General features: G+C 35.7%; 1 protein-coding gene across 2 annotated transcripts in view; it reads right to left on the bottom strand.

The window, feature by feature from the left end:
* The window catches only part of PLOD2 (procollagen-lysine,2-oxoglutarate 5-dioxygenase 2), a 95,057-nt gene that overhangs the window by 41,284 nt on the left and 27,371 nt on the right, over window positions 1–26,402 (bottom strand). For both annotated transcript variants that reach the window (XM_044251558.1, XM_044251557.1), the window contains exons 2-3: window positions 11,935–12,026; window positions 8,461–8,597 (exon numbers count right to left, since the gene is read on the bottom strand). In XM_044251558.1, coding sequence (XP_044107493.1) covers window positions 8,461–8,597; window positions 11,935–12,026 — 229 coding nt within the window. The remainder of the gene's footprint in view (window positions 1–8,460; window positions 8,598–11,934; window positions 12,027–26,402) is intronic.

Below are 26,402 nucleotides of genomic sequence, written 5' to 3' on the forward strand. Positions count from 1 at the left end.
GGCCAGAACAAACCAAATAATCAAATTTTTAAAAAATGCACAACAGTCACAAAAATAATTCTCATAGGAATTTGGTCCATTTAAATAGGAATAATAAAATTTCTCCATAGTTAACTCTGGTAAATATTCCTGGGTCCTGCAGGAACTATAAGGTCCCACCTTATGTGGTCATATTGAGTTCTCTAACAGACATGTCAGCGTTCTGTCTCCAACAGTTCATTCAAACATTTACAAGCGTTTGTCCTTCTGTGTTCCCTGTTTCTGTGGCACCATCAACCACCCAGTCACCCAAGGTGAAAATCTTTCTTCCAGCCTTGCCTCCTCCCTTCCTACAGCCTCTCTCATCAAATATTTCACCAAATCCTACTGATTCCATCTACTTAATCTATTTAGCATTCAAATCTTCTCCACTCTCTCTAGAAGACACTGGAATAGATTGATTCAAAAACCCTAGAAGCCCCCACATTACCTATCTCCACTCCACTTCTGATAAGGACTGTTTAATAAACTCTCCTGAAAACCATTCCAGCCAAGACTGGAACAGTGGTTCTCAACTAGGTCTAAAGCAGGACTCTACAAATAATTACTATCTAGCCTTTTACAGAAAATACTTTTGGCTTTGAGGGCAAAAAATTTTTAAAATAATTTTTAAAGCAATTTTTAAAACTTCATGGGGTTTTTACTTTGACAGAGATGAGCAATAGTGTGTTTTATTTTGATAAAATAATTCATATCTAGAAAGTTCTTAAATCTTGCCTGATGCATTATTACTATCTTGGCATATTAACAAGCTCTTTTTTCATTTTGGGTCTCCTTTTCAAGGACACAATTCTGCTGTTGTGATGCACAAGCAGGCAGAAGCAATGGACATAGCTGTGTTCCAATAAAACTATTTATAAAGGGCACCTGGGTGGCTCAGTGGGTTGGGCCGCTGCCTTCGGCTCGGGTCATGATCTCAGGGTCCTGGGATCGAGGCCTGCATCGGGCTCTCTGCTCAGCAGGGAGCCTGCTTCCTCCTCTCTCTCTGCCTGCCTCTCTGCCTGCTTGTGATCTCTCTGTGTCAAATAAACAAATAAAATCTTAAAAAAAAAAAACTATTTATAAAAACAAGAAGTAAGCTAGACCACGGTTTACCAATCCCTAACCTTGGAATAAAGTCTAAAGTAATCAGCATCACAGTAATAACATTCTATTAAGTAACTTGTTCTGAGACCAGACTAAATTATTCGATCTGTCATCTGTGTTTACTCATAATGTTCCATCCACTTAGCACATCTTTTCCCAATTGGGTCCACACCATTCACTCTTGAGGCCCATTTCAAATCTCACCTCTTCTAAAACCTTCTAGTGGATCAGCCTAAATGGAAAAGATCACTCCCTTTCTTTTAACTCCCACAACTCTTTTCGTTTCCCCTTTCATGAAACATTTTATTTCTTGCTCTCCATGCTAGGAATGCCTATTTTATACTAGTCTGCCTGTTCTTCCTTCATCGGCTTGATCCACATCTTTATTTATCCATGTATTCCCCTATGCCTTGTATTTTGAAGGTAGTAAGTATTTGTTGAACAAACGAATGAATGAGTCATCTCCAGTCTTAACAAGAAGCAAAAGTTACTGGGTAGCCAGAAAAGAAAACAACAGAAGTGTTCCCTAATTTTATTTATTTGTTCCTCCCCAATCCAACAATTTCTTCATCACTGACACAAACCTAAGCCGAAAGTTATAATCACCCAAACTACTTGCAGCTAGTGTTTAAAAGCTGAAGGCTAATGAAACTGAAGCACACAAATAGCAACACACCTTTAATCACATCCTCATCTTAATACATGTCAATATTTCTATAGATAATACCACAAACCAGTACTATGAAACCATTGTCCTTTCCCCCTGGGGAAAAAAAAAAAAACACTTAAAACTATCAACCAGGGGGGGCGACTGGGTGGCTCAGTGGGTTAATGCCTCTGCCTTCGGCTCAGGTCATGATCCTAGGGTTCTGGGATCAAGCCCCGCGTCGGGCTCTCTGCTCCGCAGGGAACCTGCTTTCTCCCCTCTCTCTCTCTCTGCCTGCCTCTCTGCCTACTTGTGATTTCTCTCTGTCAAATAAATTAAAAATCTTTAAAAAAAAAAAAAAAAAACTATCAACCAGGGGACACCTGGCTGGCTCAGTCAGTACAGCACGCAACTCCTGATCTCAGGGTTATGAGTTCGAATCCCACACTGAGTGTGGAGCCTACTTAAAAAAAAATAAATTTTTTTTTAAACAACATTGACTCAGTTGAACTTACAAAATACATAACAATAAAAGCACAGTATAAAATGATAAATAAATTTACTGCAAGAATTTTGAAGGAAAGGGTAGGAATTAGCTCTTAAAAAGTGGGTACTACTTTAAAAACTAAATATTACTGGGAGACTTATTTCTCCAAATGGTACAGACTTTCATTTCCTGTACAGAATTCTTACTGAGGTTGCATAGAGGTAGAAGTTAATGAGGACACTGCTGTGCTGGAGAGTCATTTTCTCCAGACTGTTTTCTGAGTGGCTAGCTCTGGAGTAACCTAACAAAGAAGGCAGCCAAGGCAGGAATGGCACCAAGACACCAAACTACTCAAGCTGCTAGCTAGCCACCTGTGAGGCCACGAGTCACTACGACTTGTTTCCGGGTCACTCTCCATATTGGGAAAATAAAAAGTCAAAAGGTTGGGTTAATTAAATGAAAAAATTTCCTCTACATTTAAATAATAGTTAAATTGGGGCGCCTGGGTGGCTCAGTGGGTTAAAGCCTCAGCCTTCGGCTCAGGTCATGATCCCAGAGTCCTGGGATCGAGCCCCACGTTGGGCTCTCTGCTCTGCAGGGAGCCTGCTTCCTCCTCTCTCTCTCTCTCTCTGTCGGCCTCTCTGCCTACTTGTGATCTCTGTCTGTCAAATAAATAAATAAAATCTTAAAAAAAAATAGTTAAATTTATCTCTGCAACATGAGAACATTTAAATCTGACACATATTAAGTACACAGTAAATATTCAATAAATCAATGAGGGAATTTAAAAAAAAATTTTGAAAATCCCCCAAACTTATTATTATGCAGCTACGACATGCCAGATACAATATTTATAGAGCTATGGATGGAAAAACGTATCCAGGGGCAAGATTTCTGTCCCACTCAGCCCTTTCTTCCTGATTCCAGTTCCAACCACGGGGGCTAGCACCGTATTTTGCACATAACAGATACTTAATACATGTTTACTCAAAAGAACAAACTTCAAGGAGTAGGCAATCTGGTTTGGAAAAAAAAAATATATATATATATATATATTACATATTATACACACACACACACACATGTATTTGTATACATACATACACAGGCAAATTAATGCCATATGAGAGTATCATATATCAATTTACATATAGATAATATATAAACATACATATATATATATAAAAACACCCAATGCTTCTCTTGCATATAACTTATTTCATCTTCATTCCAACATTCAGTAAATATTAACAAGAACATTTGAACAATTTGAAAAAAACAAGTCACTCATTTCCTACAAAATTCCTAACCATATTTCAGACTATTCTGGATGAGCCAGAAGGCAGTGCAATATATTTAAGCGACAGCTAATGATTTCAATCTTCCATTCAAAAAAGGGAAAAAAAGAAAAAAGCAATACTAGAGCTAAGAACCGTGATACACTTTGCCCTTCTTTCACACTAATATAATGAAATGTTGTCCATGGCTAATGAATAGGTTCTTTGTGTCGGCACACTTAAAGTGTCATCACTGCCAGGAAGGAGGAGTCCATCAAATAAATCTGCCATAGTTGGTTAAAATTATAGTCATCATACTTGGAAAGCTTTGCTTTCAGAAAATTTTTATTGTGTCTTCTGTATAAACTATGTAAGACAAAAACTGCAGGCATACTGGGTATGTAACCTGAACTATGAAAGGTATAAAATACTTATTTCATAGAATAAAATAGATAGGATCTGGTCATCTATTAAATGAATAATATAAATTATATTTATTACAACAATAAAATCATAAAAATATTTTTATAAATAATCAAAACAATAAAACATAATCTTTGATAATTTTCTAAAAGTAAATGATTCTAAAGAGAATTTGCCAAATGCCAAAATTTGCCAAAATGCAATTTTTTTTAACATCCAAACTTTTGGAGACATATTATGTCTTTCAAGTTAGGTCTGTTCAGTTTTATTTGCAAAATTAGTATAATGTGAATTCCTTGAGCGTGGGATCTACGTTTATCTTTTTCGTAGAGTTAAGTTTAATCCCTAGATCACAGTTTGTGCTTAAAACATGAGTACTCAATGTAAAGTGAAAAGTCTTTCCACTTATCTCACTTTCTCAACAAAGTAATATTTAGATAAAGTAAAAAAAAGAAACATTGGCCTAGATATGGAAGACCAGAAGCATCATATTCATGACTTCTGACAATCAAAATTTGTTTTTCTAATAATTTCAATCTTTGAGATTTAGAAAATTTGGATGCTTTCCTTCCTTTATAAATCATTTTGTTTCTCTAAATTAATGAAGAAAATCCATCTTTAAAAACAGTTACAGGGCACCGGGTGGTGCAGTTGGTTAAGGGCTGTCTCTTGGTTTTGGCTCAGGGTTGTAGGATCAAGCCCCACTCAGCAGGGATTCTGCTTGGGGCTGTCTCTCCCTCTGATCCTCTTCTACGCTCTCTCAAAAATAAATAAGTAAATCTTTAAAAAAAATTAAAAACAGTTTCAAAACATCCACTATATTTCTCCTCTTGGAAGAGCTATTCCTCGCTCTTTTAATGCAAGTTTCTGTTAGCTAATATTTATGGATACCTTGCTATTTACCCAGACAATATTTAAATCAGGTACATCCCCCAGCTTCACTGCCTGGAAATAAGGAGAATTAGAATTCAAGATGATAAGTGAATGGAAGCTAGCAATATACAAGGGGTAAGGCATTCACATTAACACAGAAAAGATTTGTATGACTGAGATTATCCCTGCATTTTGAAGCAGTGCTACTTATCCTCAATCCATGTCCCAGAACAGAGCCAACTAGAAAACTACTATAATTATGGCTTTACTTTATATTCATTTTAATTCTATATTGACTTCTGTATTGTAACATTTACTACAATTCTAATTTTTTAAGTTCAGTCTTCCTTACCAATATTAAATAGCAAGAGCTTATAAACAGCAAAGTCAATTCCTTTATCTTACCTCAAAGTCATAAAGTTAATTATATTTAAACAAATACTTAAATGAATGGAGGAGTCTCTATCTGCCAAAAATCTTGATATTTTCAGAAGGAAATACTCCTTTTTGGTGAGGCCAATAACCACCACCAAAGTCTTTTAAATATCTCACATATTGGGGGTCTTTCAAAATGTAGCATCATCTGCATTCTGTTTAATGCCATTATAGTCAACACCACCAAAAAAACAGAAATTTCTGTTTTGTCCAAATTCAAACTCAAATAATTATACCAACTTTATTTCTAATTACTTCTAAAGATGCTGGAACACTGAAAAAATGAAACAAAATTTTAAAAAAGGAATTTTCTTAAGTCTAAAAGAAAAAGAATAAAAGAAATAACCAAGGTTTTCATTGGACATTAATCTGATACCAAAAATATTCTACCTCATGCTTATTTTGGGGTCTGGATTCTGCTGGTTTATAATTTACTGTATCTAGTACAGAACAAGCCTGTGGAGATATTCAATTTGTATTTAATTTACTTTGCTACATACTGGTATATACATTATTCTAAAAAAAAAAAAAAAAAAAGGAAAAACCCTGTTTATTATGTAATGATTATTAGATCTGACCATCTGTCTTCAATGTGACTAAAGTAAAAGAAACACATAATTTACAAGGTAATTCTAAAAGTATTGCAATGTGCCTTGTAATAAAACTCAAAGGGCTCAGATACCTTGATTAAGGTGAATTATAAAATCATTATGGAATAATTTTTCTCCTTAAGGGAATATGCAGCTACCAAGCTACAATATTTGTCCTCAAAATCGTTATGAGTCAATTCCAAAAGAACTCCTCACACTCCTCAGTTACAAGTCATCAAATTCATTATAATTATTGGTAGTTGCTCTAATCAAGAAGATTTATAAAACATCTAAAATTATATTCACACATATACACAGACATACACACACTACAGTATGAAATAACTTGAAAAAAAAGTTTGTAGTACTTTCTTATATGAATAGCTTCAGTTTTCATTTTAAGTACCCAAACCCTTGACAAATATTTGTTTATATCTAAATTAAACACGATAAATCTTACCCTATAGAGTACATTTATAAATATCTAGTCTCTTAATTTTAAATGTTCATCCAAAAGACAGTTTAGAATACATATTCCCATGGAAGAAATTAATTCACAAAAACCTATCTAAATAACACAAGGGATTATTTGGAGGTATTGGAAATGTTCTAAAGGGCATTTAGGTGGCTCAGTTGGTTAAGCAACCAACTCTTGATTTTTGCCTCAGGTCATAATCTCAGGATTGTGAAATCAAGCCCTGCATTGGGCTCTGTGCTGGGTATGGAGCCTGCTTAAGATTCTCCACCTCAGGGTACCTGTGTGGCTCAGTTGGTTAAGTGCCTACCTTCGGCTCAGGTCATGATCTCGGGGTCCTGGACCAAAGTCCCGCATTGGGCTCTGTGCTCACTGGGGAGCCTGATTCTCCTTCTCCCTCTGCTGCTCCCTCTGCTTATGTTCTCTCACGCTTTCTCTCCAATACAAAAAATCTTAAAAAAAAAAAAAAAAGACTCTCTTTCCCTCTCCCTCTGCCCCCCCCCAAATAAATAAATCCTACTGTTGTTTTTTTGTCAAGCTGGATCTTAACATATCACCTGAATAAACAAATGCAACCTCAAGCAGTTTTCAGATATCTCAAAGTATCCCTTTTCTTAAAGAGAAACAAATGGCATCTTATTACATCAGCTTCTCCCAAGGCTAAATCTTAGATTGTGAGTGGTGGTGGGAGGAGGTCGAATGCGGCAGGAGGGTAAAGGTGGAGGTTAAGAGGTTCTTTTGAAAACACAAAAGGAGGGATGCCTGGGTGGCGCAGTTGGTTAGGCGACTGCCTCCGGCTCAGGGTGTGATCCTGGAGTCCCGGGATCGAGTCCCACATCAGGCTCCCAGCTCCATGGGGAGTCAGCTTCGCTCTCTGACATTCTCTCTCTCACTGTCTCTCTCTCTCAAATAAATAAAATAAAATCTTTAAAAAAAAAAAAAAAAAACACAAAAGGAGGCTTGGGTGTCTAAAACCATTACTGACACATATGTGGTAACTTTCACAAGCAGAATTTGCCTCAAAGTCAAGATCAAAATGTACATGTGGCAAGTGCAAGCTCACCAAAATGGTTGTTTGAAATCCATGGTAATTTTAAACCAAAACATACTTAATATTTCATCTGAACAGTTATTATGAGCTTTCTACTCTTTTTCTCAAGGATAAAAAATATATAATAATAGATTCTGCAGAAAAATTCCCAGTATGCAAGGTGATAACAGCTATCCCACATTTCATGTTGCAAGAACAGGTTAGCTATAAGCAGAACTTTATTTCCTTCCTGGTAGACATTAGGGAATTCTAATGAAGCAAGTATACAGAGCCTCTCAACTTTTAATGGTTGATGGCACCAGGACTTCATTACGTCTATTTTCATTTCAAAATTTATGCCTTTCTTATTTATATATCTGCATAAATTATGGTTTTGGATTTTCAAATTGAGGGAGAGATATAGTTTATGTGCTGCCGAAGCGAACACACAAATTGAAGGGGAGACATAAATAAACTGTCCTAAGTTACAGAGGAAAGTGCATGGGGATTTGAAATGAGCAATCAATGACCAAAAAATAAAAATAAAAAGGTAGAAAAAAATGGAAGAAAGAAGGTAACAATCACTAATAACTAATGACAACTTGACATTATAAAAACTTGTAGAAAGACGGTAAAGACGTACAGTGGACACTTGAAATGAGGTAGAAGGAAAGTAAAACAATATGCAAAAAGATATTCACAAATTGGAAAGGCTTTTCTTTTTAAAAATGAGCTTTCTCATTTCTCACTTATAGCTTTTCATGATCTGTTTCTTTCTGGTTGACCAGGATCCACTGAGTTATTCTCCTCAACAGAGAAGCTCAACATGATCTTTCTTCTACCTCAAGTTAGGATTAAAATATGAATTTCATAAAAATGTTAGCTCATGCCATGTTTTCTCATTGTTGCTTATTCGTCAGATAAAATCCATTACAAAATTATATCAGACCATGGTTTTATAATCATGAGTAAAATCTACTTTTTAAACAATAATTCCTTATGAATAAAATAATTTAATATATAATCTGCAAATATGAATTTTGACACTTTTTAAAATAATTTCATGTAAACTTAAAAATCTATAGAGTATTTCTCTTACCATTCAGTAAACAAAATAACCAAATCCTCTTGATTGGCATAATGTTCCATGACTTCTTTCATTAATCTCACTTTCTGGCCCCCTCCAATACTATTAATTCCATCACCACCTCTCCACTCTTCTCCTTGACCAAGGACCTATAAATGAAATCAACATTTATCACTGAGTAAAACTCAAGTGATGACAGTAACATAAAAGCGAGAAGTCATCAACAACTTGTAGAGTATGACATAGTATCCACTCTTTCAGCATTTTACAAAATCACGAAATCACGATGCTACGGAGAAAAACACTTGATGCACAGGTCAGGTCATGATTCTTCAATGTTATCCACCCCATAAAATGCCATTCCTAATTTTACCATTTCAAAAGGAGAGTCTAATCTAAGGAGATCAAGAGGTGCGGGGCGTGGCGGGGCACAGATAGTATTTCTCATATCTTATTTTTAATTTGTTCAGATAAAATAAAAAAGAAAATACAGAAATTTCCATAACACTTTTCAATCTGGCAGGAAATCTGTATGATGAACACTGAAAGCTCAGTAACTCCTGGACAGGGCCGTTGGATGATTTTCCTACTGAACCGTATGGGTCATTCAAGGAAAGACAGAGGGCATTAGGTCCAATGTCACCTACTTTACCTTATAAATCTTAAAATTCCCATAACCCTCAAAAGCGTCATAATTTATCAATGCAAGAAACTGCCTAAGCACAGTTAATCAAAGTTAAACTTACAGCTGTTCTCCTCACTGTTTGCCTTAGGCTCAGCAGTTGGCTCCCACTTTGGAAATGCGTGGTAACACGGGGCTGCTTCCATAGTTTGGTGATTATAAATAATGCTGCTATGAACATAGAGGGGCATGTATTCCTTGAATTAGTGTTTTTATATTTGGGGGGTAAAAATCCTATAGTGCAATTACCAGGTCATAGGGTAGTTCTAGTCTTAACTTTTTGAGGAACCTCCATACTGTTTTCCATAGCAGCTGCACCAGTTTGCATTCCCTCCAGCAGTGCAAAAGGGTTCCTTTTTCTCCACATCCTTGCCAACACTTCCTTTCCCTTGTGTTTTTGATTTTTGCCATTCTGACAGGTGTGATGTGATACCTCATTGTAGTTTTGACTTGCATTTCCCTGATAATGAGTGATGTTGAGCATCTTTTCATGTATCTGTTGGCCATCTGGATGCCTTCTTTGGAGAAATGTCTGTTCATGTCTTCTGCCTATTTTTTTTAATTGGATTATTTGTTTTTTGAGTATTGAGTTGTATCAGTTCTTCATATATTTTGGATACTAACTCTTTATTGGATATATCATTTGCAAATATCTTCTCCTACTCAGTAGGTTACCTTTAAGTTTTGTTGCTTATTAGAAAATAAATACTATTAGCTCCAACACCACTTTAACCCTGAACCAAATATAAACCTGGCTGGCAAAGCCTACGGGGTCCTAGCCTCAGATCTCTAGTTGTTACTTGATCACCATCTCTACTGCAGGTTGGAGATAAATGCTACCAAGAAAACTCAAAATTGATGTGCCTCTGGATTCATATTGAGGCTAGTCTAAGAGAATTATTAGTCTAGTAGAATTGTTAGTTTTTGTCCTAAAAACTGCTTTCCTATAACCCTGTGATTTGTTATACTTCCACTCCAAAACCCTTCTGGATTTCTCCAATATCACAGTAATACCAGACCCAGCCACATGCAAAAGCCTACTCTGTGCAGTTCACCACACTAAGCTCTATTCTCTATTTTCTTTCCACTCTATCAGTGTGTCAAATTTTAGTATGAATCAAAATCACACAGAGGGTCTGTTAAAACACAGACTGCTTTGGGGTGCCTCAGTGGCAGTCATGATCCCAGGGTCATGAGATTGAGCCCAACATCAGGCTCTGTACTTAGTAAAGAGTCTGCTTGAGATTCTCTTTGTGCTCCTCCAACTCATGACCTCTCTCTCATAAATAAATATTTAAAAAAATATAGGATCCTACTGTCTCTGACAGGGTCCTGCTGCTAGAGTTTGTGATTCAGTAGGTCTGACAGCAGCCTTGAGAATCTCCTTTCTAACAATTCCCCAGATGATGCTGATGCTGGTGGTCTGTGGTCCACACTTTAAGAACTATTACATTTCATGATTGGGAAGACAGCAAGAGTCACTCAAATGGGCTGGTTCCAAGATTTGACATTTCATAGCTATACACCCTAGGGCAAGTTTTCCTTACCTAGAAATGAAGTAATATCTAGCTTATATGGTTTCAACAGAATACTATACAAAGTTCCAAACAGCTTCACATATAAGGAATATTCCACACTCTCCCCAGTCCAAACTCTATAAAGATTCCCCCCCCTTACTGGATTTCAGCATTATGTTACTCCGATTTCACTGTTACTTCCATATGTCTCCTATCAGTACATACTACTATATTTTTCCTCTCTCCTAACAAACTTCTAACCTATTTCTCATTTATTCCACACTAAACATCTGGTTGTTAACACTAGATCTCTTTTCCAGCAGAGCTCAGCCTCCTTAACAGCTACTCTATATTAACATTTGTACCTAGTCTCCCAGGGGTTATGGACGTGAATACCACCTTATTTCTACATTACATACTAAAACAGCTCAGTTTTTCCCTAAGCAAAATGATCTTCTGCTCTTTTTTTTTTTTTAAGTTGTTTTTTGTTTGTTTGGTTGGTTTTAGGTTGTTTGGTTTTGGGGGGGAGGTTTGTAAATGTGTTCAGTTTGTTGGTTAGTTGGCTGGTTTGTTTTCCTACTTGGGATACCTCCCCATCCACCTCTTATTTGTGAAAAGACTTGGCTGACAGATCCTCATTTCTATAAAAAAATATGTAAGTAAATAAAAAAGGCAGGCCTTTCACACTCAGTTTACTAGTTCTACCAAAGTCCCCAGGTTTCCTCTGATCACTTATCAACGAGATATTCTCCTGGAGGTCAGTCTTCTAAAAAACATTTTTATACTTTTATAACCTTCCCAAACTCCTCTAAAACAAAACAGGAGGAACAACTCTCAATAATGGGACAGAAAAGCTATTCTCCTCACAGCCATGTTTCTAATTCTCTATAGACAAAGAAACAGACTATGACAGACATACCCATTACAGAAAAAAATCCTTCAAAGTAAGTGAAAAACATTACTGTCAAATCTGTTATGCTGTGCTTATATATGACCCCTCAAAAGAAACATATATATATATAAAACCATATTTTATGTTGTTTTATATAATGTGTTTATATAAAGCATTATCAAATATGAAGAAATTATCTAAGTGGCACAGTATTAATAAGGTCAAAGTATACCCATAAGACAATTAACTATATACACGAACTCAATAACTATGCAACCAAATTTCATCTCCCTTGTGTGGATTGCAGATTGTGGTGGTGATATTGTTACTACTATGAAAAAATGTACTTTAGTCATATATTCTAACATCTCCATGAATTAAAAGATATACCATACCTTCACAGTATAATTGAAGTATTTGGCAGACTGCATAAATCGATGGAATCCATCACTTTCTTTCGTTGCTACAGTTATGACTAATAATTTATCTGCAAAGACAGAAGGGCTTACATAAGATGGTTTACCAAGAGTGTAAATGATCCCACTTTACAACCTACAATAGTGATTAGAGTCCTCACTAAACCTACCCACCTACCTCCTGTTAGTTTTTGTAATGGACTCTTTTTTTTAAAGATTTTATTTATTTATTTGTCAGAGAGAGAGGGAGAGCGAGCACAGGCAGACAGAGAGGCAGGCAGAGGCAGAGGGAGAAGCAGGCTCCCTGCCGAGCAAGGAGCCCGATGTGGGACTCGATCCCAGGACGCTGGGATCATGACCTGAGCCGAAGGCAGCTGCTTAACCAACTGAGCCACCCAGGCGTCCCTGTAATGGACTCTTAAAAGCCACAGCAACATTGACATCACAGTCAGTACATCGTTTTTTTAACAAATAAAAAAACCAAATCAGCACTGCTCTAGTAAATACACAGCTTTTAGTCACCATTTTATAAAGGATGATGATTATTTTCTATCCAACATAAAACCACTTCTTAGTAGGAGTAGGTAGATTTAAGAAATCATTTCAAAATATCCGTAAAAGCTATTAAGGAGAATCTTTATCAGGAAAAGCCACATTGGAAAATATACAAAGGAAGCAAATACATTAGCAGATATCAAAAGTGCTGGGACATTTCTTTTAACCATAGGACATGGAAGGACCTATGGACTAAGAAAGCAAAAATTAACATCTTTTCAACATTCTAGGCACTGAGCTGTATTGCTTGATTCTCACTTGCCTGTTACCAATAACCAAAAATCCACAAATTTATGTCTTCTAAGTAATAGGCAATTATTGGAAATAGCATCAATGCATTAAAGAATTTAATTAGAGGGGAGCCTGAGTGGCTCAGTGGGTTAAAGTCTCTGCCTTCAGTTCAGGTCATGATTTCAGGGTCCTGGGATCGAGCCCTGTGTTGGGTTCTCTGCTCAGCAGGGAGCCTGCTTCCCCCTCTCTCTCTCTGCCTGCCTCTCTGCCTACTTGTGATCTCTGTCTGTCCAATAAATAAATAAAATCTTTAAAAAAAAAGAATTTAATTAGAAATAATTCCATATAAATCAAAATAATTTTCCATCAATTTTTTTAAATAAATAAAACAATATAATATATAGGTGCAATACATATAAAGAAATAGCAGATTCAAACATTCATTAGTCAACCAAAAAAAGAAAACATTTCCATGGAGATAAATATCAATATTCTTAGGGGTTTTTTTTCCTGGAAAAAGGTGTATCTCACATAATTTTCACCATTATGAGAAAAAAAACTTAAGGAAAAATAAGTTATTTTCATAAAGCTGTCAGGCCCCAAATGAATATATTTTAAGAGTGCTTTTTAAACTAACCATTCTTTTAAAAAAAAATTTCATTTGTAAAGTTTCAAACAAGGCTTAACTGACTGAAAAAATGTGATATACTACCATTCACAATGAATTTTGAAAGAGAATACCAGATTTTTTGTAAATATTTTATACACAAATCGTAAGAATTATCCACAAGCTTAGATTTTGGTCAGATGGATTTTTGATACTTACTATTTTCAGTATGAAATTAACAGCAAGGATTTCAACATCCTTAATAGGAAAAGTAATGTTGGCCAGACCACTGTGTAGACAGAAATGTTACCAAATCCAATGACTCAGAAGGCAAAATTAAAAATGTGTAGTCTGACTATGTCTGGCAATCTTTTGCCAAATAAGGACTACTGTTGCTTTACTATTGTTTCTAATTACAAAACAAAACAAAAACAAAAACACCAAAATCAAATAATGAATTAGTAATTTTGTTAAAGAAAGTTATGTTTAATAGTATTACATATAAACATGTTTCCTCTGACCTGTTATTCAGTATCATTGCTATGATGAGAAGTAAATCTTACTCAATTGGAAGCAATAAAAGAAGAAAGTGTTGACATGTACCACTCATAAGTTTTCACCCATCAATTCCAGAGTCTAACTTGGTCACCATTTATGAAATACCCTATCAAAACTTTAACAAATTTGATACATACTTGATTTAACAATTGATTAAGGAATCAGTGGCAAAAGGGAAAAAGAATGGAAGGGAAACTAATATAGTATATTAATAGAATTAAGAGATAATTCAACCAAAGTAAACCATGGAGTTTAGCTGGGTTCTAATTTGAAAAACTAACTGCAGAAAGTATTTTTGAGAAAATTAGGGAAATCTGAACACTAACTGGATATTTGTTGTCTAAGAAATTACTGTTACTTTTTTATTGTGCTAATAGCATTGATTTTTTAAAGAGTCCTCATAATTTCGAGACACGTATTATTTACCTAATGAAATAGTATACAGTATTTACAGTTTGTTTTAAAATTGTCTGAGATTGAGAAGAGGCAATGAAGGAGGAGGATAAAGATTAAATAAGACTGGCCATATGTGATGACTGTTAAAACTGGATTCTTTTGTATATGTTTGGAAATTCCTACAATTAAACAGCGTTCAAATTTATACACAATCCCTAGTCTTCCAATAAGAAAAATTACAGAAAAATATTCAATATGAAACTCTTAACCATTTAAATAAGTAAAAAGAAGGATGAAACAGCAGAAATAGTCTAACCCAAAAGATTGTAATTTAATAAACTACTATTAGTACTTCACTCAATTCATGCACCACAACCAAAATGATAATGTGAGATGATGGAGTAAGGAAATGGGCTTGAATAAGGGGCACCCATCAACCATTACCAAAACCAATCTATAATGGTGTCAAAGAAAAGGCAAATGGAAGTTTAACTGTGACCAAATGTAACCTCTATTGCCACAGTCTGGTCCTATCATAAAATAGATTAATACAGTTTGCATGAGGAAGAAACACATAATGCATCTATAAAGTATGGTAGATTAGAACCACCATTTATCAATGAAAATTCACACCATGGGAAAAAAAAAACCAAACATACAAAACTTCTGTAATCATCTTTACAATCCCCCAAATGCCTGTCATTCTAATAAGATTTAATAAATATGAAGTCGCAAAATATATAGCTCTCTATAAAAATTCAGATGAATATCAGAATTTCTCAACAAACCAAGAAGTCAGTTTATCTAGAAATGCCATCAGTATGCTATATTCTCTCTTACTAATGCAGTTCTGGAGGCAGGAGAAATACATTGATAAAGAGGCATTCTTTCTCCAAATAGTTGTTGCTATAAGAGCAGAATTTATCAATATTTAGTGCTGACCTAATTTTTCTTTTCAAAAGCAAACCATGGGTTTTAAAGAGAAATTTTTGTGATAATATACCATCTCCAAATGCTAAACCAGCACATAAAAGTCATCTGAAATTCAATGTCTTAATGACAGTCATCATATTAATTAACTCAGCATTAGCCCTGCTGCTTTTGATCCTACTATGGAAGGATAAGTTTATCTTTCCAAGAAACCTTCTCTGCACAGTCAAACCAGTCCTCAATTTTTAAAATTTGCAGATAGCAAAAAAAATAATCCTAAAAACTAACTCATTTTATGACCAGTCCTTTATCAATGACTCTCAACCTTCTACTGAAAGAACATATCGTATCTTCTTAGTAATGGTTAGCATAGTGCAGGACTAGCAAACTTTCACGGTAAAAGGCCTAAAAGCAAATATTTTAGGTTTTGTGGACCATATATAATCTCTGTCGTGATTCTTCTTTATATTTATTCTTTTTTTAAAATGCTTTTAAAAATTTTTTTAAATTATTAATTTTTTTTGGCGTTCTTTACAAAAACAGTGGATCAGATTTGACCTAAGAATCATAGTTTGCCACTGGGGTTGCCCAAATGAATCTTAAGACAAATTCTTGGGTTCAAATCCCAGCTCTTCCATTTATTTGTTAGAAATTGGTCAGCTCTGTGTGTCTCCAATTATGCTTCATCTATAATATTATGTGTAATAATAGCACCTGCCTGATAGGTTTGCTGTGAGAATTAGATTAGTTACTATATAAAAAGTAGCTGACACTGTGAAGTCTACATAAATCTACATAGATAGTATCCTCTTATTTCTACTCAACAAATGCATGGATAAGGTAGGTTTTAGTTGTGCAAATCTCAGCAGGTTATAACTCCGTCTCTAACCAGAGTTACACACTCAAGAATCTGATATCCCTTCCAACTCTCAAGATTTTATGGTGCTAGTAATGACTGAAACACACAAACACAGAAACCCAACCTCTGTAAAAACAGTTCAGCTTGAAGCTATTTATTCTAGTTTAGCAAGAAAATGCAGATATGACTTCTCAAATATTTACATTTCTCCCCATCTCCAAGGAGGCTATAACACTAACTCAAATTATGGCCATCAAGCCCAGGCTTCTGCAACAGTCTCCTAAACCCACTTAACCCACTCCGGTCATAGCTCTACAAAGCAGCCAGAGTGAACTTTTCAAAACACTCAGTGCTAAACACCCTTAAATGGCTTTCCATTGCTCTTCAGATGGTGCCTAAGTGTGGTCTTTGACGGTGGCCCGCTCCAATGTCATCCACTACCGCTCTCTCCTTTCTTCTCTCTGTTCCAACTGCCCTGGCTGTTTTTGACCCTCCAACAACACCTACTCCTTCCAACCCAAAGAGAAGAGCCTATACAACATCATTATCTAATTCCCCTCCTGACCTCTTGATGGAGTCACTCCCTCCTGAAATTTCAGATTCTCAAAATAGGCTATTTCCTTAGGGAGACTGTCCCTGACTACCTCACTTTCAAGGCACTTACCACAAATTGTGTATTAATATTCACAATTATTATTTGAGATTAAAGTCTTCCCCCCCAGCTAGACTATAAATGTCTTACAGGATGTCTTTTTCTCAATACTACCCCTCTAAGGTATATCAGTGTTCAGCATATAGTAGATTCTTAATAAACATTTGTTGAATGAGTAGATTCAGGGACAAGTAAATCTATCCTTCATATGTATGTATATATAAAATAATGTGTTCTCAACAAAAGCCCATGTCACTAGCTTTATTATCTCCAACTCACAGATGAAGAAAGTAAGGTTTAAATAAGTTAAACAATTTCACTAAAGTCAACCAACAAATTACTCCCAAAGCCAGGGATAGAACTTCAGTTATTTCTCAAAGTCCATTTCTTTCCGTTGTTTCACGTGGACTTACTTGCTAGTGAGAAGTTAAGAGACTAGATACGAACTTTGAGTTTTACTACATCTGTAGAAAAGAGAGAACGTGGCAAGCCTGAAGCTTCTATTCTTAGAAAGAATAGTCCTTAGCTGCCATCTGGAAAACTGGATATCCCACCATTCCCAATAGGAATGGTTCATTGTGCCTAAAACGTAGAAACAATGTACTTATGCTGAACAACTGCTTTCCTTCAAGGAGCTTGGAATTTTGATACAGAGCTTGCCTATATGACCAGCCCCCACTAAAAACTTTGGGCACTGAGTCTCAAATGAGCTTTCCTGATGAATAACATTTCACATGTGCTGTCACCGTTAGTTACTAGGGGAATTAAGCAAATCCTGTGTGACGCCACTGGGAAAGAACTGTTGGAAGCTGCATCTGATTCCCCTGGATTGGCTCATGTGCCTTTTCCCTTTGTTGACTTTGCTTAATATCCTTTCACAATAATAAATCACAACAATAAGTATGACTTAAATGCTACATCCTCTTAGTCCTCCTAATGAATGGTTGAATCTGGGGGTGGATGGCCTTGAGGATGCCAGACCCCACATGCTTCTAATTACAAGCAGCAAGTCTTCATCTGAAAAAAAGACATTATGGGCCTAATTGGTTATGTGCCTGATAAAGGGATAGGTATTAGGTTTAGGGCTCAAAGGTCACACTACAGAGATACAGAAAAGACTCCAGACTCCAAAGAAGAAGTATTTGGTACATAAGACAATCACACTCTGTTCCTTCGCCAAGAGTAATTTTATTTTTATTATTGGTTTTTAAGATTTCTTTATTTGGCAGAGCAAGAGAGAGCACAAGGCGGCAGGGGGAGGGCACGTGGAGGGGCAGAGGGAGAGGGAGAAGGAGGCTCCCTGCTGACTGAGCAGGGAGCCCAATGAGGGGTTGGATCCCAGGATCCTGGGATCATGATCTGAGCCAAAGACAGATGCTTAATCCTCTGAATCACCCAGGTGCTCCAGAGTCATTTTATTTTAATGTAACTTGTGACTTCATGAATAATATAGCAAAGTCCACTTCTTTTACATAGGAAAAAACAAGACCTAAAGAGAAAACACTTGTTCAGGATCCTGCAACTCAGTGGTAACCAATCTAGAACTGGACTTCAAGATTCTCAGTTATTAAAAACATGGTTTTCCTAGGTCCTATTGAACAATTTTGTTGCTTTCTTAAGTACTGCGTCACCCAAACACTATGACAATTAAACCAAAGCTACAGTGCATAGGTAGCAAACAAATCATACTTTGTGAAATTCTTGGGAAAAAAAATATCAAAAGAATAATGCCTCAAAAACAACTAATATCAAAAATTCCAACAAAGAAAAAAACCGAAAAGGAGTATGTCAGACATCAAAGAATTCCTTAGGATTTTTGTAGGGAAGGGTGGGGGAAAAAAGGGGACACTTAAAAAAAAGTAAAAATAAACTTTCAACCACTAATGCTACATAGGGAACAGCTTCACACATTCACATTCTGATGGATGCCTGAGCTTCCACAGCCTACTCTGGACAATGCACAGATCTACAGCAAATCAGGAGATATCCCGTGGGGTAGAGGGGAAGGGCAGCATGAAGGGTGACCTATCACTCCAGTCAGCCCTGAACTAAGAAAGTTCCCAGAGCATGGGGATTTCCGTTTTAAAACTTGGAAAGTCCTGGGGCACCTGGGTGGCTCAATTGATTAAGCATCTGCCTTGGGCTCAAGTCAGGATCCCAGGGTCCTGGGATAGAGCTCTCCCCGCCCCCCACCCCCAATCTGGCTCTTTGCTCAGCAGGAAGTCTGCTTTTCCCTCCGACTGCCACTCCCCCTGCTGTGCCCATGCACACAGGCTCGCTAGCTCGCGCTCTCTCTCTCTCTCTCTATCTGCCAAATAAATAAATAAAATCTTTAAAACACACACACACAGTTAAGACAAGACAAAACAAAACAAAAACACAGCTTGGAAAGTCCTGAGCAAATCAGGATGATTTGATCCCTATGGCATTAAGTGCAGAGGGATTAGAGAAGGTGAGTTATTGCCTGTTCCATATAAAAGACTGAATGACAAATGGTCCAGGAGCCAAATGGTAGGATAGCATCACGTTAAGGATAAACACTTCTAGAACCAGAAGTTTAACCAACACCAGATATCAAGTGAAGCAGGACCAGAGTAAGACCACCAGAGGCCTTAGGCACCTAAAAGGTCAAAGTCGACAAAGACCACCTCTCTCCCTCATAAGTATTTCAAACCATAATATACATTTCTAAACTTCTTTTTTTTTTTTTCAAATAAAAACTTGTACATACACTAAATATTACCTTTTTAAAAATTTTTTTCTAATTTTCTTTAGGGGGGCCCATTTTTCCAGATAGTATATACCCATGTTTAGTTTATTAGGTAACCTAGTAGTGAATGAAAGACAAATTTCAAGACACAGACACAAGAGATATTTAATATTATGCCTGATAATTCCTAGCAGCTAGTTTCTTTCACAGTGCTATAAGAGGTTAAAGGCATTTAAGAACAGCATTCAAACAGACAATAATATTACAAAAAACATCAATTTTAGCATACGTGTAGTCAGTAAAACTTGAATAACTATTAGGATAACATTGGAATTTTAGAATGAGGTGAAATTTTTAATATCAAAAATTGTGTGCTCCTCTATAACCATATTAATCATAGCAACCATTGAGAAAATTATTTTTAAAAATTGATATAAATACATATTTAATAAATTTAAATAAATTTATACTTAAATAAATTTGTCTTCACTTAATCACAAAAGTATTTGCATACTCTGGAAAAACATTAATATGAACAATATAATCTATTCAAACTGTGTAAAAACAACAACAACAACAAACTTTAAGAACTCCAATTCAATAACTCTCTTTGGTAATACCCCACCATCCTTCACAATAAATATCCATGACCTAAATTTTAAGAATTCAACCTAAAGGTGATAGATAAGATGAAAATTAAAGGAGACCCACTCCTCTACAGTCATCCCCATCCCCTTCCAGAAACATGGAGATAAAAATGCAAGGACTTGATTGCAGCCAAAAACTATACACTGAGTTCCAACAAATTGTTTCTGGAGTTTAGAAGGGGAAACTAAATTTTTAACACTAGGAATGATCACAGTAAGGGGGGCTTTGATCAGGGTAATCAAAACATGACTTTAAAAAATGAAAGGATAAAAAGTACCCTACAGGCTTTATCAGAATAAAAACTCAAAAATGAGCCAATATATGAGACAGCTGGCCAAAACAAACAAACAAAAAAGCTATCTTGACAAGAGGGGTGAGGATCCCTCTGTAATCAGTGTAGCCCATGTATGAAAACTTATGAGATGTCTGGCATGCTACACTGAGGAAAATTTTGACAAATATGGAGTTTGACCATCATGGTTAGAGGTCTGACAATTATTTCATATACTGAATAGTTGAGGGATTGAGAATTTTTCTACCTGAGAAAAAATCCAACATCTCCTTACCTTATCACATTTGAAAAGAAAAAAAAAATAGACTTCCTCTATTTTATTTCAAAGAAGTTAACTGGCTGGGGAAGAATTAATGGAGAGAAGGCAGATTTTTATATCAATATTGTCTTAGTCCATTCAGGCTGCTATAACAAAACACCACAGACCCTGTAGTCTATAAACAACAGAAATTTATTTCTCACAGTTCTAGAGGATGAAAGTCCAAGATTACCTCACCAGTATGGTGACAGCCCTCTTCCTGGTTTACGGACAGCACCCTCTCCCTGTGTCTTCACATGGTGAAAAGGGCTGAGGTCTCTTTGGAGCCTCTTTTATAAGAGTACTAACCATATTCATGAGGTCTCTACCCTTGTGACTCAAGCACCTCCCAAAGACCCCATCTTCTAATACTATCACATTTGGGAGTTAGGTTTTCGACATAGGAATATTGGCAGAGGGGAGGCACAAACATTCAAGCCATAGCAAATACAAAGTATGATTAAAAGTATCCAGGATGAATGGACTGTCTTGGAAAAGCAGTGTTTTCTATCTTTATAAACAATAATACAAAGAGGACAAGTCCATTTTCCACGATTTTTGACTTGGGGGGTACACTTGATTCATTCAAAATAAGAAATTTGTACCTTGGTTATAATCTTATTGTCAATAGGAAAAGGTGCTGCCCCCTTCACGGACAGAACTGATTTTAATCTGTAGAATTCCAAGGGTTCAAAGGTTATAGCAACCTCCAAAATAGAAAGATGTAACAATAATGAGAACCTCCGTTGAGTGGACTAGGGGAACCCATGTGCTAGCCAAATGCTTTAGCAGAGACTATGAACTGTCTGCCAAAAATCTGGTCCCAAGGTTATGTAGTTTATTCAAACAATTTGATTTATTGCTGTTTATTCCACATTTTACATAGGCACTAAAAATATTTCCCAGAGTCATAAGCAAAGGGCATCAATTGCAAACTTAACAACCAGTATAAAACAGCAGAGGCTAAGATAACATATTCCTGCTAATTCAACTACAAATGAAAAGAAGATCTGCCCTTGGGCAGAGGCCAACTTGACTTGGACTTGTGGCTAAGCAAGCCACACTCTGAGAGAAAGTTGGAAGGATAAAGAGTCTGATCCAAAATGGCCTTACTCCTCCATAATGGAAAAAGAAAAGTCATCATGAAGTCTGCCTAACCTAAAGGAATAAAGAAATAAATGAATCTGGGATGCAAAATTAAAAGCACACCTAATAAAGTATAGGCTGAAATGGAAACAAGAAAAAAGTCGTAACTTTCATTCCTCATCTTCAAGTATAAACATTTGCTTCCTCTACTCCACATTGCCATGAACACATTATAAATACATTTTTTCAAAGAGGGTATTTTCCATTGTATCCATCTTGCACAAAATGAGTACATTTAATCTGAGCAGCAGCCCATCCCCACACTGTCTGGAAAGTTTTATGACATCTAGTTTGGCAGCTCAGAATCCTCCCCCAACAACTTCCTAGTTCTCCACATTGTTCAACAAACTGAACTTGTCATATTTAAAAGATTTCTAGAAAATTGAATCTATACATTTGATACCTGGGGAACGTAAAACTAAATGTAGATGATTTGATATCTACAACTTATGGAGAGCTCCTTCTATGGAATTACTATAAGACTCCAAAAAAAAATTAAAAAAAGGAGTTCTATTGTTTAATTTGTGTTGTAAACTGTCATAAGCTTTCATCTTTTTATAAGAAAAATATTCTATTTTTTGGAAAGTATGTCCTGGAAAATGTAAGAAACATTCTAGTATTCACTGTGCCAAGCTAGAGATTTAAAAAATATGTTTATATATACCAATGACTGATTTTTCCTTCCCCAGCCCTTAAATTAGTAATTTACTTTTTTGGATTAGGTGATAAAGTAGGAAGTGACCTTTCTCCGAGACTTCTAGCTGACTTTCCCCTAGGAGATACCAATAATGTTATTCTTATGGATGCTTCAAAAGATGTCAATATATATCCTACACTCCAATTTTGCATATTTTAAATTTTTTATTATTCAAGTTATTTAAAATTTTTTTAAAAAGCAAAAAAAGTTTATCCATTTTTCCTTCCCCTCCCCTATCTCTGACCTCTGGCAACCACCAAATCTGTTCTCTGTATCTATAAATTTGGTTGATACATATTTTAGATTCTACATATAAAAGTGATCATATGACATTTGTCTTTCTCTGACTTATTTCACTTAGCATAATGCCTTCATGCTCCATTCATGTTGTCGCAAATGGCAAGATTCATTTTCTTTTTATGGCTGAGCAAGTTTCCATTGTATATAAGTACTGCATTTCTTTACCTATCTAGCATCGATGGACACTTAGGTTGTTTTCAGATCTTCGTATTGTAAATAATGCTACAATGGACATGGGGTGCATACATAACTTAAGAGTTAGCGTTTTCATCTTCTTCAAATATCCAGAAATGGAATTGCTGGATCACATGGTATTTCTATTTTTAATTACTTGAGGAATCTCCATACTGCTTTCCATAGTGGCTAAAACAGTTTATATTTCCATCAAGAGTACACAAGTGTTCCCCCTTTTTCATATTCTTACCAATACTTGTTATTGTTTATCTTTTTGACAACAGCCATTCAAAAAGTGTCTGTGATCTCACTGTGGTTTTGATCAGCATTTTCTTGATGACTAATCATGCTGAGCATCTTTTTATGTGTCTGTCGGCCATCTGTATTTCTTCTTTAGAAAATGTCTATTTAGACTTTCTGCCCATTTTTTAAAATCAAATTGTTTTGTTGCTGTTTTTGTTGAGTTACATGGGCTTTTATATATTTTGTATATTACCCCCTTATTAGAAGTATGGTTTACAAATATTTTTTCCCATTCAGTAGATTGCCTTTTCATTTTGTTGGGTTTCCTTTGCTATGATGGTCTTTTAGTTTGACATAGTACAACATGTTTATTGGTTTCGGTGGTTTTCTCTTTCTTTTTGCTTTCGTGTATTTTATTGTTGCTTTTGATGCTTTTGCTTTTGGGGTCAGATTCAAAAAATCAACTGCTTTTGTTGCATCTCATGAATTTTGGTACGTTACGTTTCCATTTTCATTTGCCTCAAGGTATCTTTCCTATTTCTCTTTTCATTTCTTCTTTGATCTATTGGTTGTTTAGTAGTAGTAGTATTGGTTGTTTAGTAGTATGTTGTTTCCCCCACAGACTTGTGAATTCTCCAGTCTTCTTCATGTAATTAATTTCTGGATTCATACAACTACAGTCAAAAAAGATGCTTGATATTATTCCAATTCTCTTAAATTTATTAAAACTTGTTTTGTGGCCTAACATATGAACTATCTTGGAAACTTTTCCATGTGCTATTAAGAAGAATGTATATTCTGTTGCTTTTAAGTGAAATGTTAACTGTTAAGTCTATCTGGTCTAATGTATTATTTAAGGTTGGTGCTTTCTTACTGATTTTCTGTTTCGATGATCTATCCATTGATGTAAGTGGGATACTAAACTCACCTACTGTTACTTATTGCTGTCTATATCTCCCTTTAGATCTGTTAATATTTGCTTTATATATTTGCTTATATATGTTGGGTGCATAAATATTTATAAATGTTATTTCTTCTTCTTGGAGAGCCCTTTAACATTATGTTATGTCCTTCTTTGTCTCTTACTATAGTCTTTGTTTCAAAGTCCATTTTGTCTGATATAAGTATAGCTACTCCAGCTTTCTTTAGTTTCTATTTGCATGGAATATCTTTTTCCATCCCTTCACTTCCAGTGTGTCCTTACATCTAAAGTGAGTCCCTCATAGGCAGCATATAAATGTGTCATGGTTTTTTTTGTCCATTCTGCCATTCCATTTCTTTTGATTAGAAAATTTAGTTCATTGGAATTTAACGTAATTATTGATAAATATGTGCTTATTGATGTTTTATTAACAGTTTTTTTTGGCTATTCTGTATCTCTTTATAAAATCTACACATCTTTGAGATATTTTCAAATGTATTCCAGCTACACCATATTCCATCATATAGATAAACTACAATTTAATAAAACACTATGCTAGTGACAGGTATTCACATTGTTTCCAATCCAATGCTATACTTAAAAAATCTGTAATGGATAATGATTTATAGAAGTTTATTATGTTATGTTAGTCACCATAGAGTACATTTTGATGTAGAGGTCCATGATTCATTGTTTGTGTATAACACCCAGTGCTCCATGCAATACGTGCCCTCCTTAATACTCATCACCAGGTTCACCCATCCCCTCAACCCCTCCCCTCTAAAACCCGCAGTTTGTTTCTCAGAGTCCATTGTCTCTCATGGTTTGTTTCCCCCTCTGATTCCCACCCACCCCACCCCACCCCACCCCACCCATCATTTTCCCCTTCCTTCTCCTAATGTCCTTCATGCTATTCCTTATGTTCCACAAATAAGTGAAACCATATGATAATTATCTTTCTCTGTTTGATTTATTTCACTTATAAGATTGTATCTGTAGAATAAGTCCAAAGTAGAACTTTCAGGCCAAATATTTTTCTCCCATTTACCATTTATCTTTTGACTTTGTTTTGATTGTATGATTTTTGCCAGGCAGAATTTCTTTTTTTTTAGCACTGTTTTTATCAGTCATTAACTCTTTTATGTCTTCTAGGTTTTAGAAAGACTTTCTACCTTCTACAGCTATACAACAATTCTTCCCTCTTTTCTTCTACTGCTTTCAGTTTCATCGTTTTACATTTCTTTTTTTTCTCATATCTCTGATGTTGCACAAATGAAGTAATGAACCTGCTGAGATTTTCTCTCATATTACTCCAAACAAGGAAGTCGTTAGATTCCATTCTGAATTATCAAAATTTATGATGAATTAACACAATAATACTTTGTGAAAAATATTACTTCAACTCTGATCGGACAGTGGATTGAAATGTGACTGTTTTAAAGACAGAATAACCCAAAAGGTAGTTTATATGTCTCAAAGTATACAAATCCCTGAAACACTAAAAATAACAGGAAGACTGTTTCATAAAGGTTTTTTCTTAAGTAAAACTGGCTTTCTAACACTATTTTGATTAGAGATAAAGAATTATATAGAAGATTCTCTATAGAGAAGGTTCTCTATTTGCTCCCATCGGCCACACTGACAAAAATTCACCTAAAGTGTAATTACCTCTGTCCCAATTGGCTCCCTATTGTCTAAGTGCCAGTTTTTCCTCCCTTCTTATTTCTTCTCTCAATTTTAAATAGTGACTTACTTGAATTCTGAACCAAATCATATGTTAAAATACATGCATGGATGATTCTCTCTGACAAGTCATTGTTAGACAAATCCAGCCTATGTCTGATTAACCTCACAATCTTAAAACAGCCCCTCCCCCCAGTACAGCCTCAGTCATACCAGTCATAGTGCATCAGAACCCCTGCACTACACACCCAGATCTAGGCAAATTCCACGAGGTGAGAATGATGTGATATGGGTAAGCATGCACCTCTAAGCCCCTCATGGGGCTTAGAACACTTGAAGGACAGCAGCAGAGAAACTCTACACAATTGAACTTCTATCTTATTTCCTGCAAAATATAAAACCCTAAACATGTTCACTTTTCTAAGTTTTGTGCCCATGGTGAGTCAGTTATAGCAGGGAGCCAAAGTCTTTCTAAACATGTGCTATGTTATCCTGGTGATTGAAACACTGTTTTATTCAAGTTCAAAATTAGGAGAAAAAGGTAAA

Source organism: Neovison vison, chromosome 6 (genome assembly GCF_020171115.1).
Source record: "Neovison vison isolate M4711 chromosome 6, ASM_NN_V1, whole genome shotgun sequence".
NCBI classification, from domain to species: Eukaryota; Metazoa; Chordata; class Mammalia; order Carnivora; family Mustelidae; genus Neogale; species Neogale vison.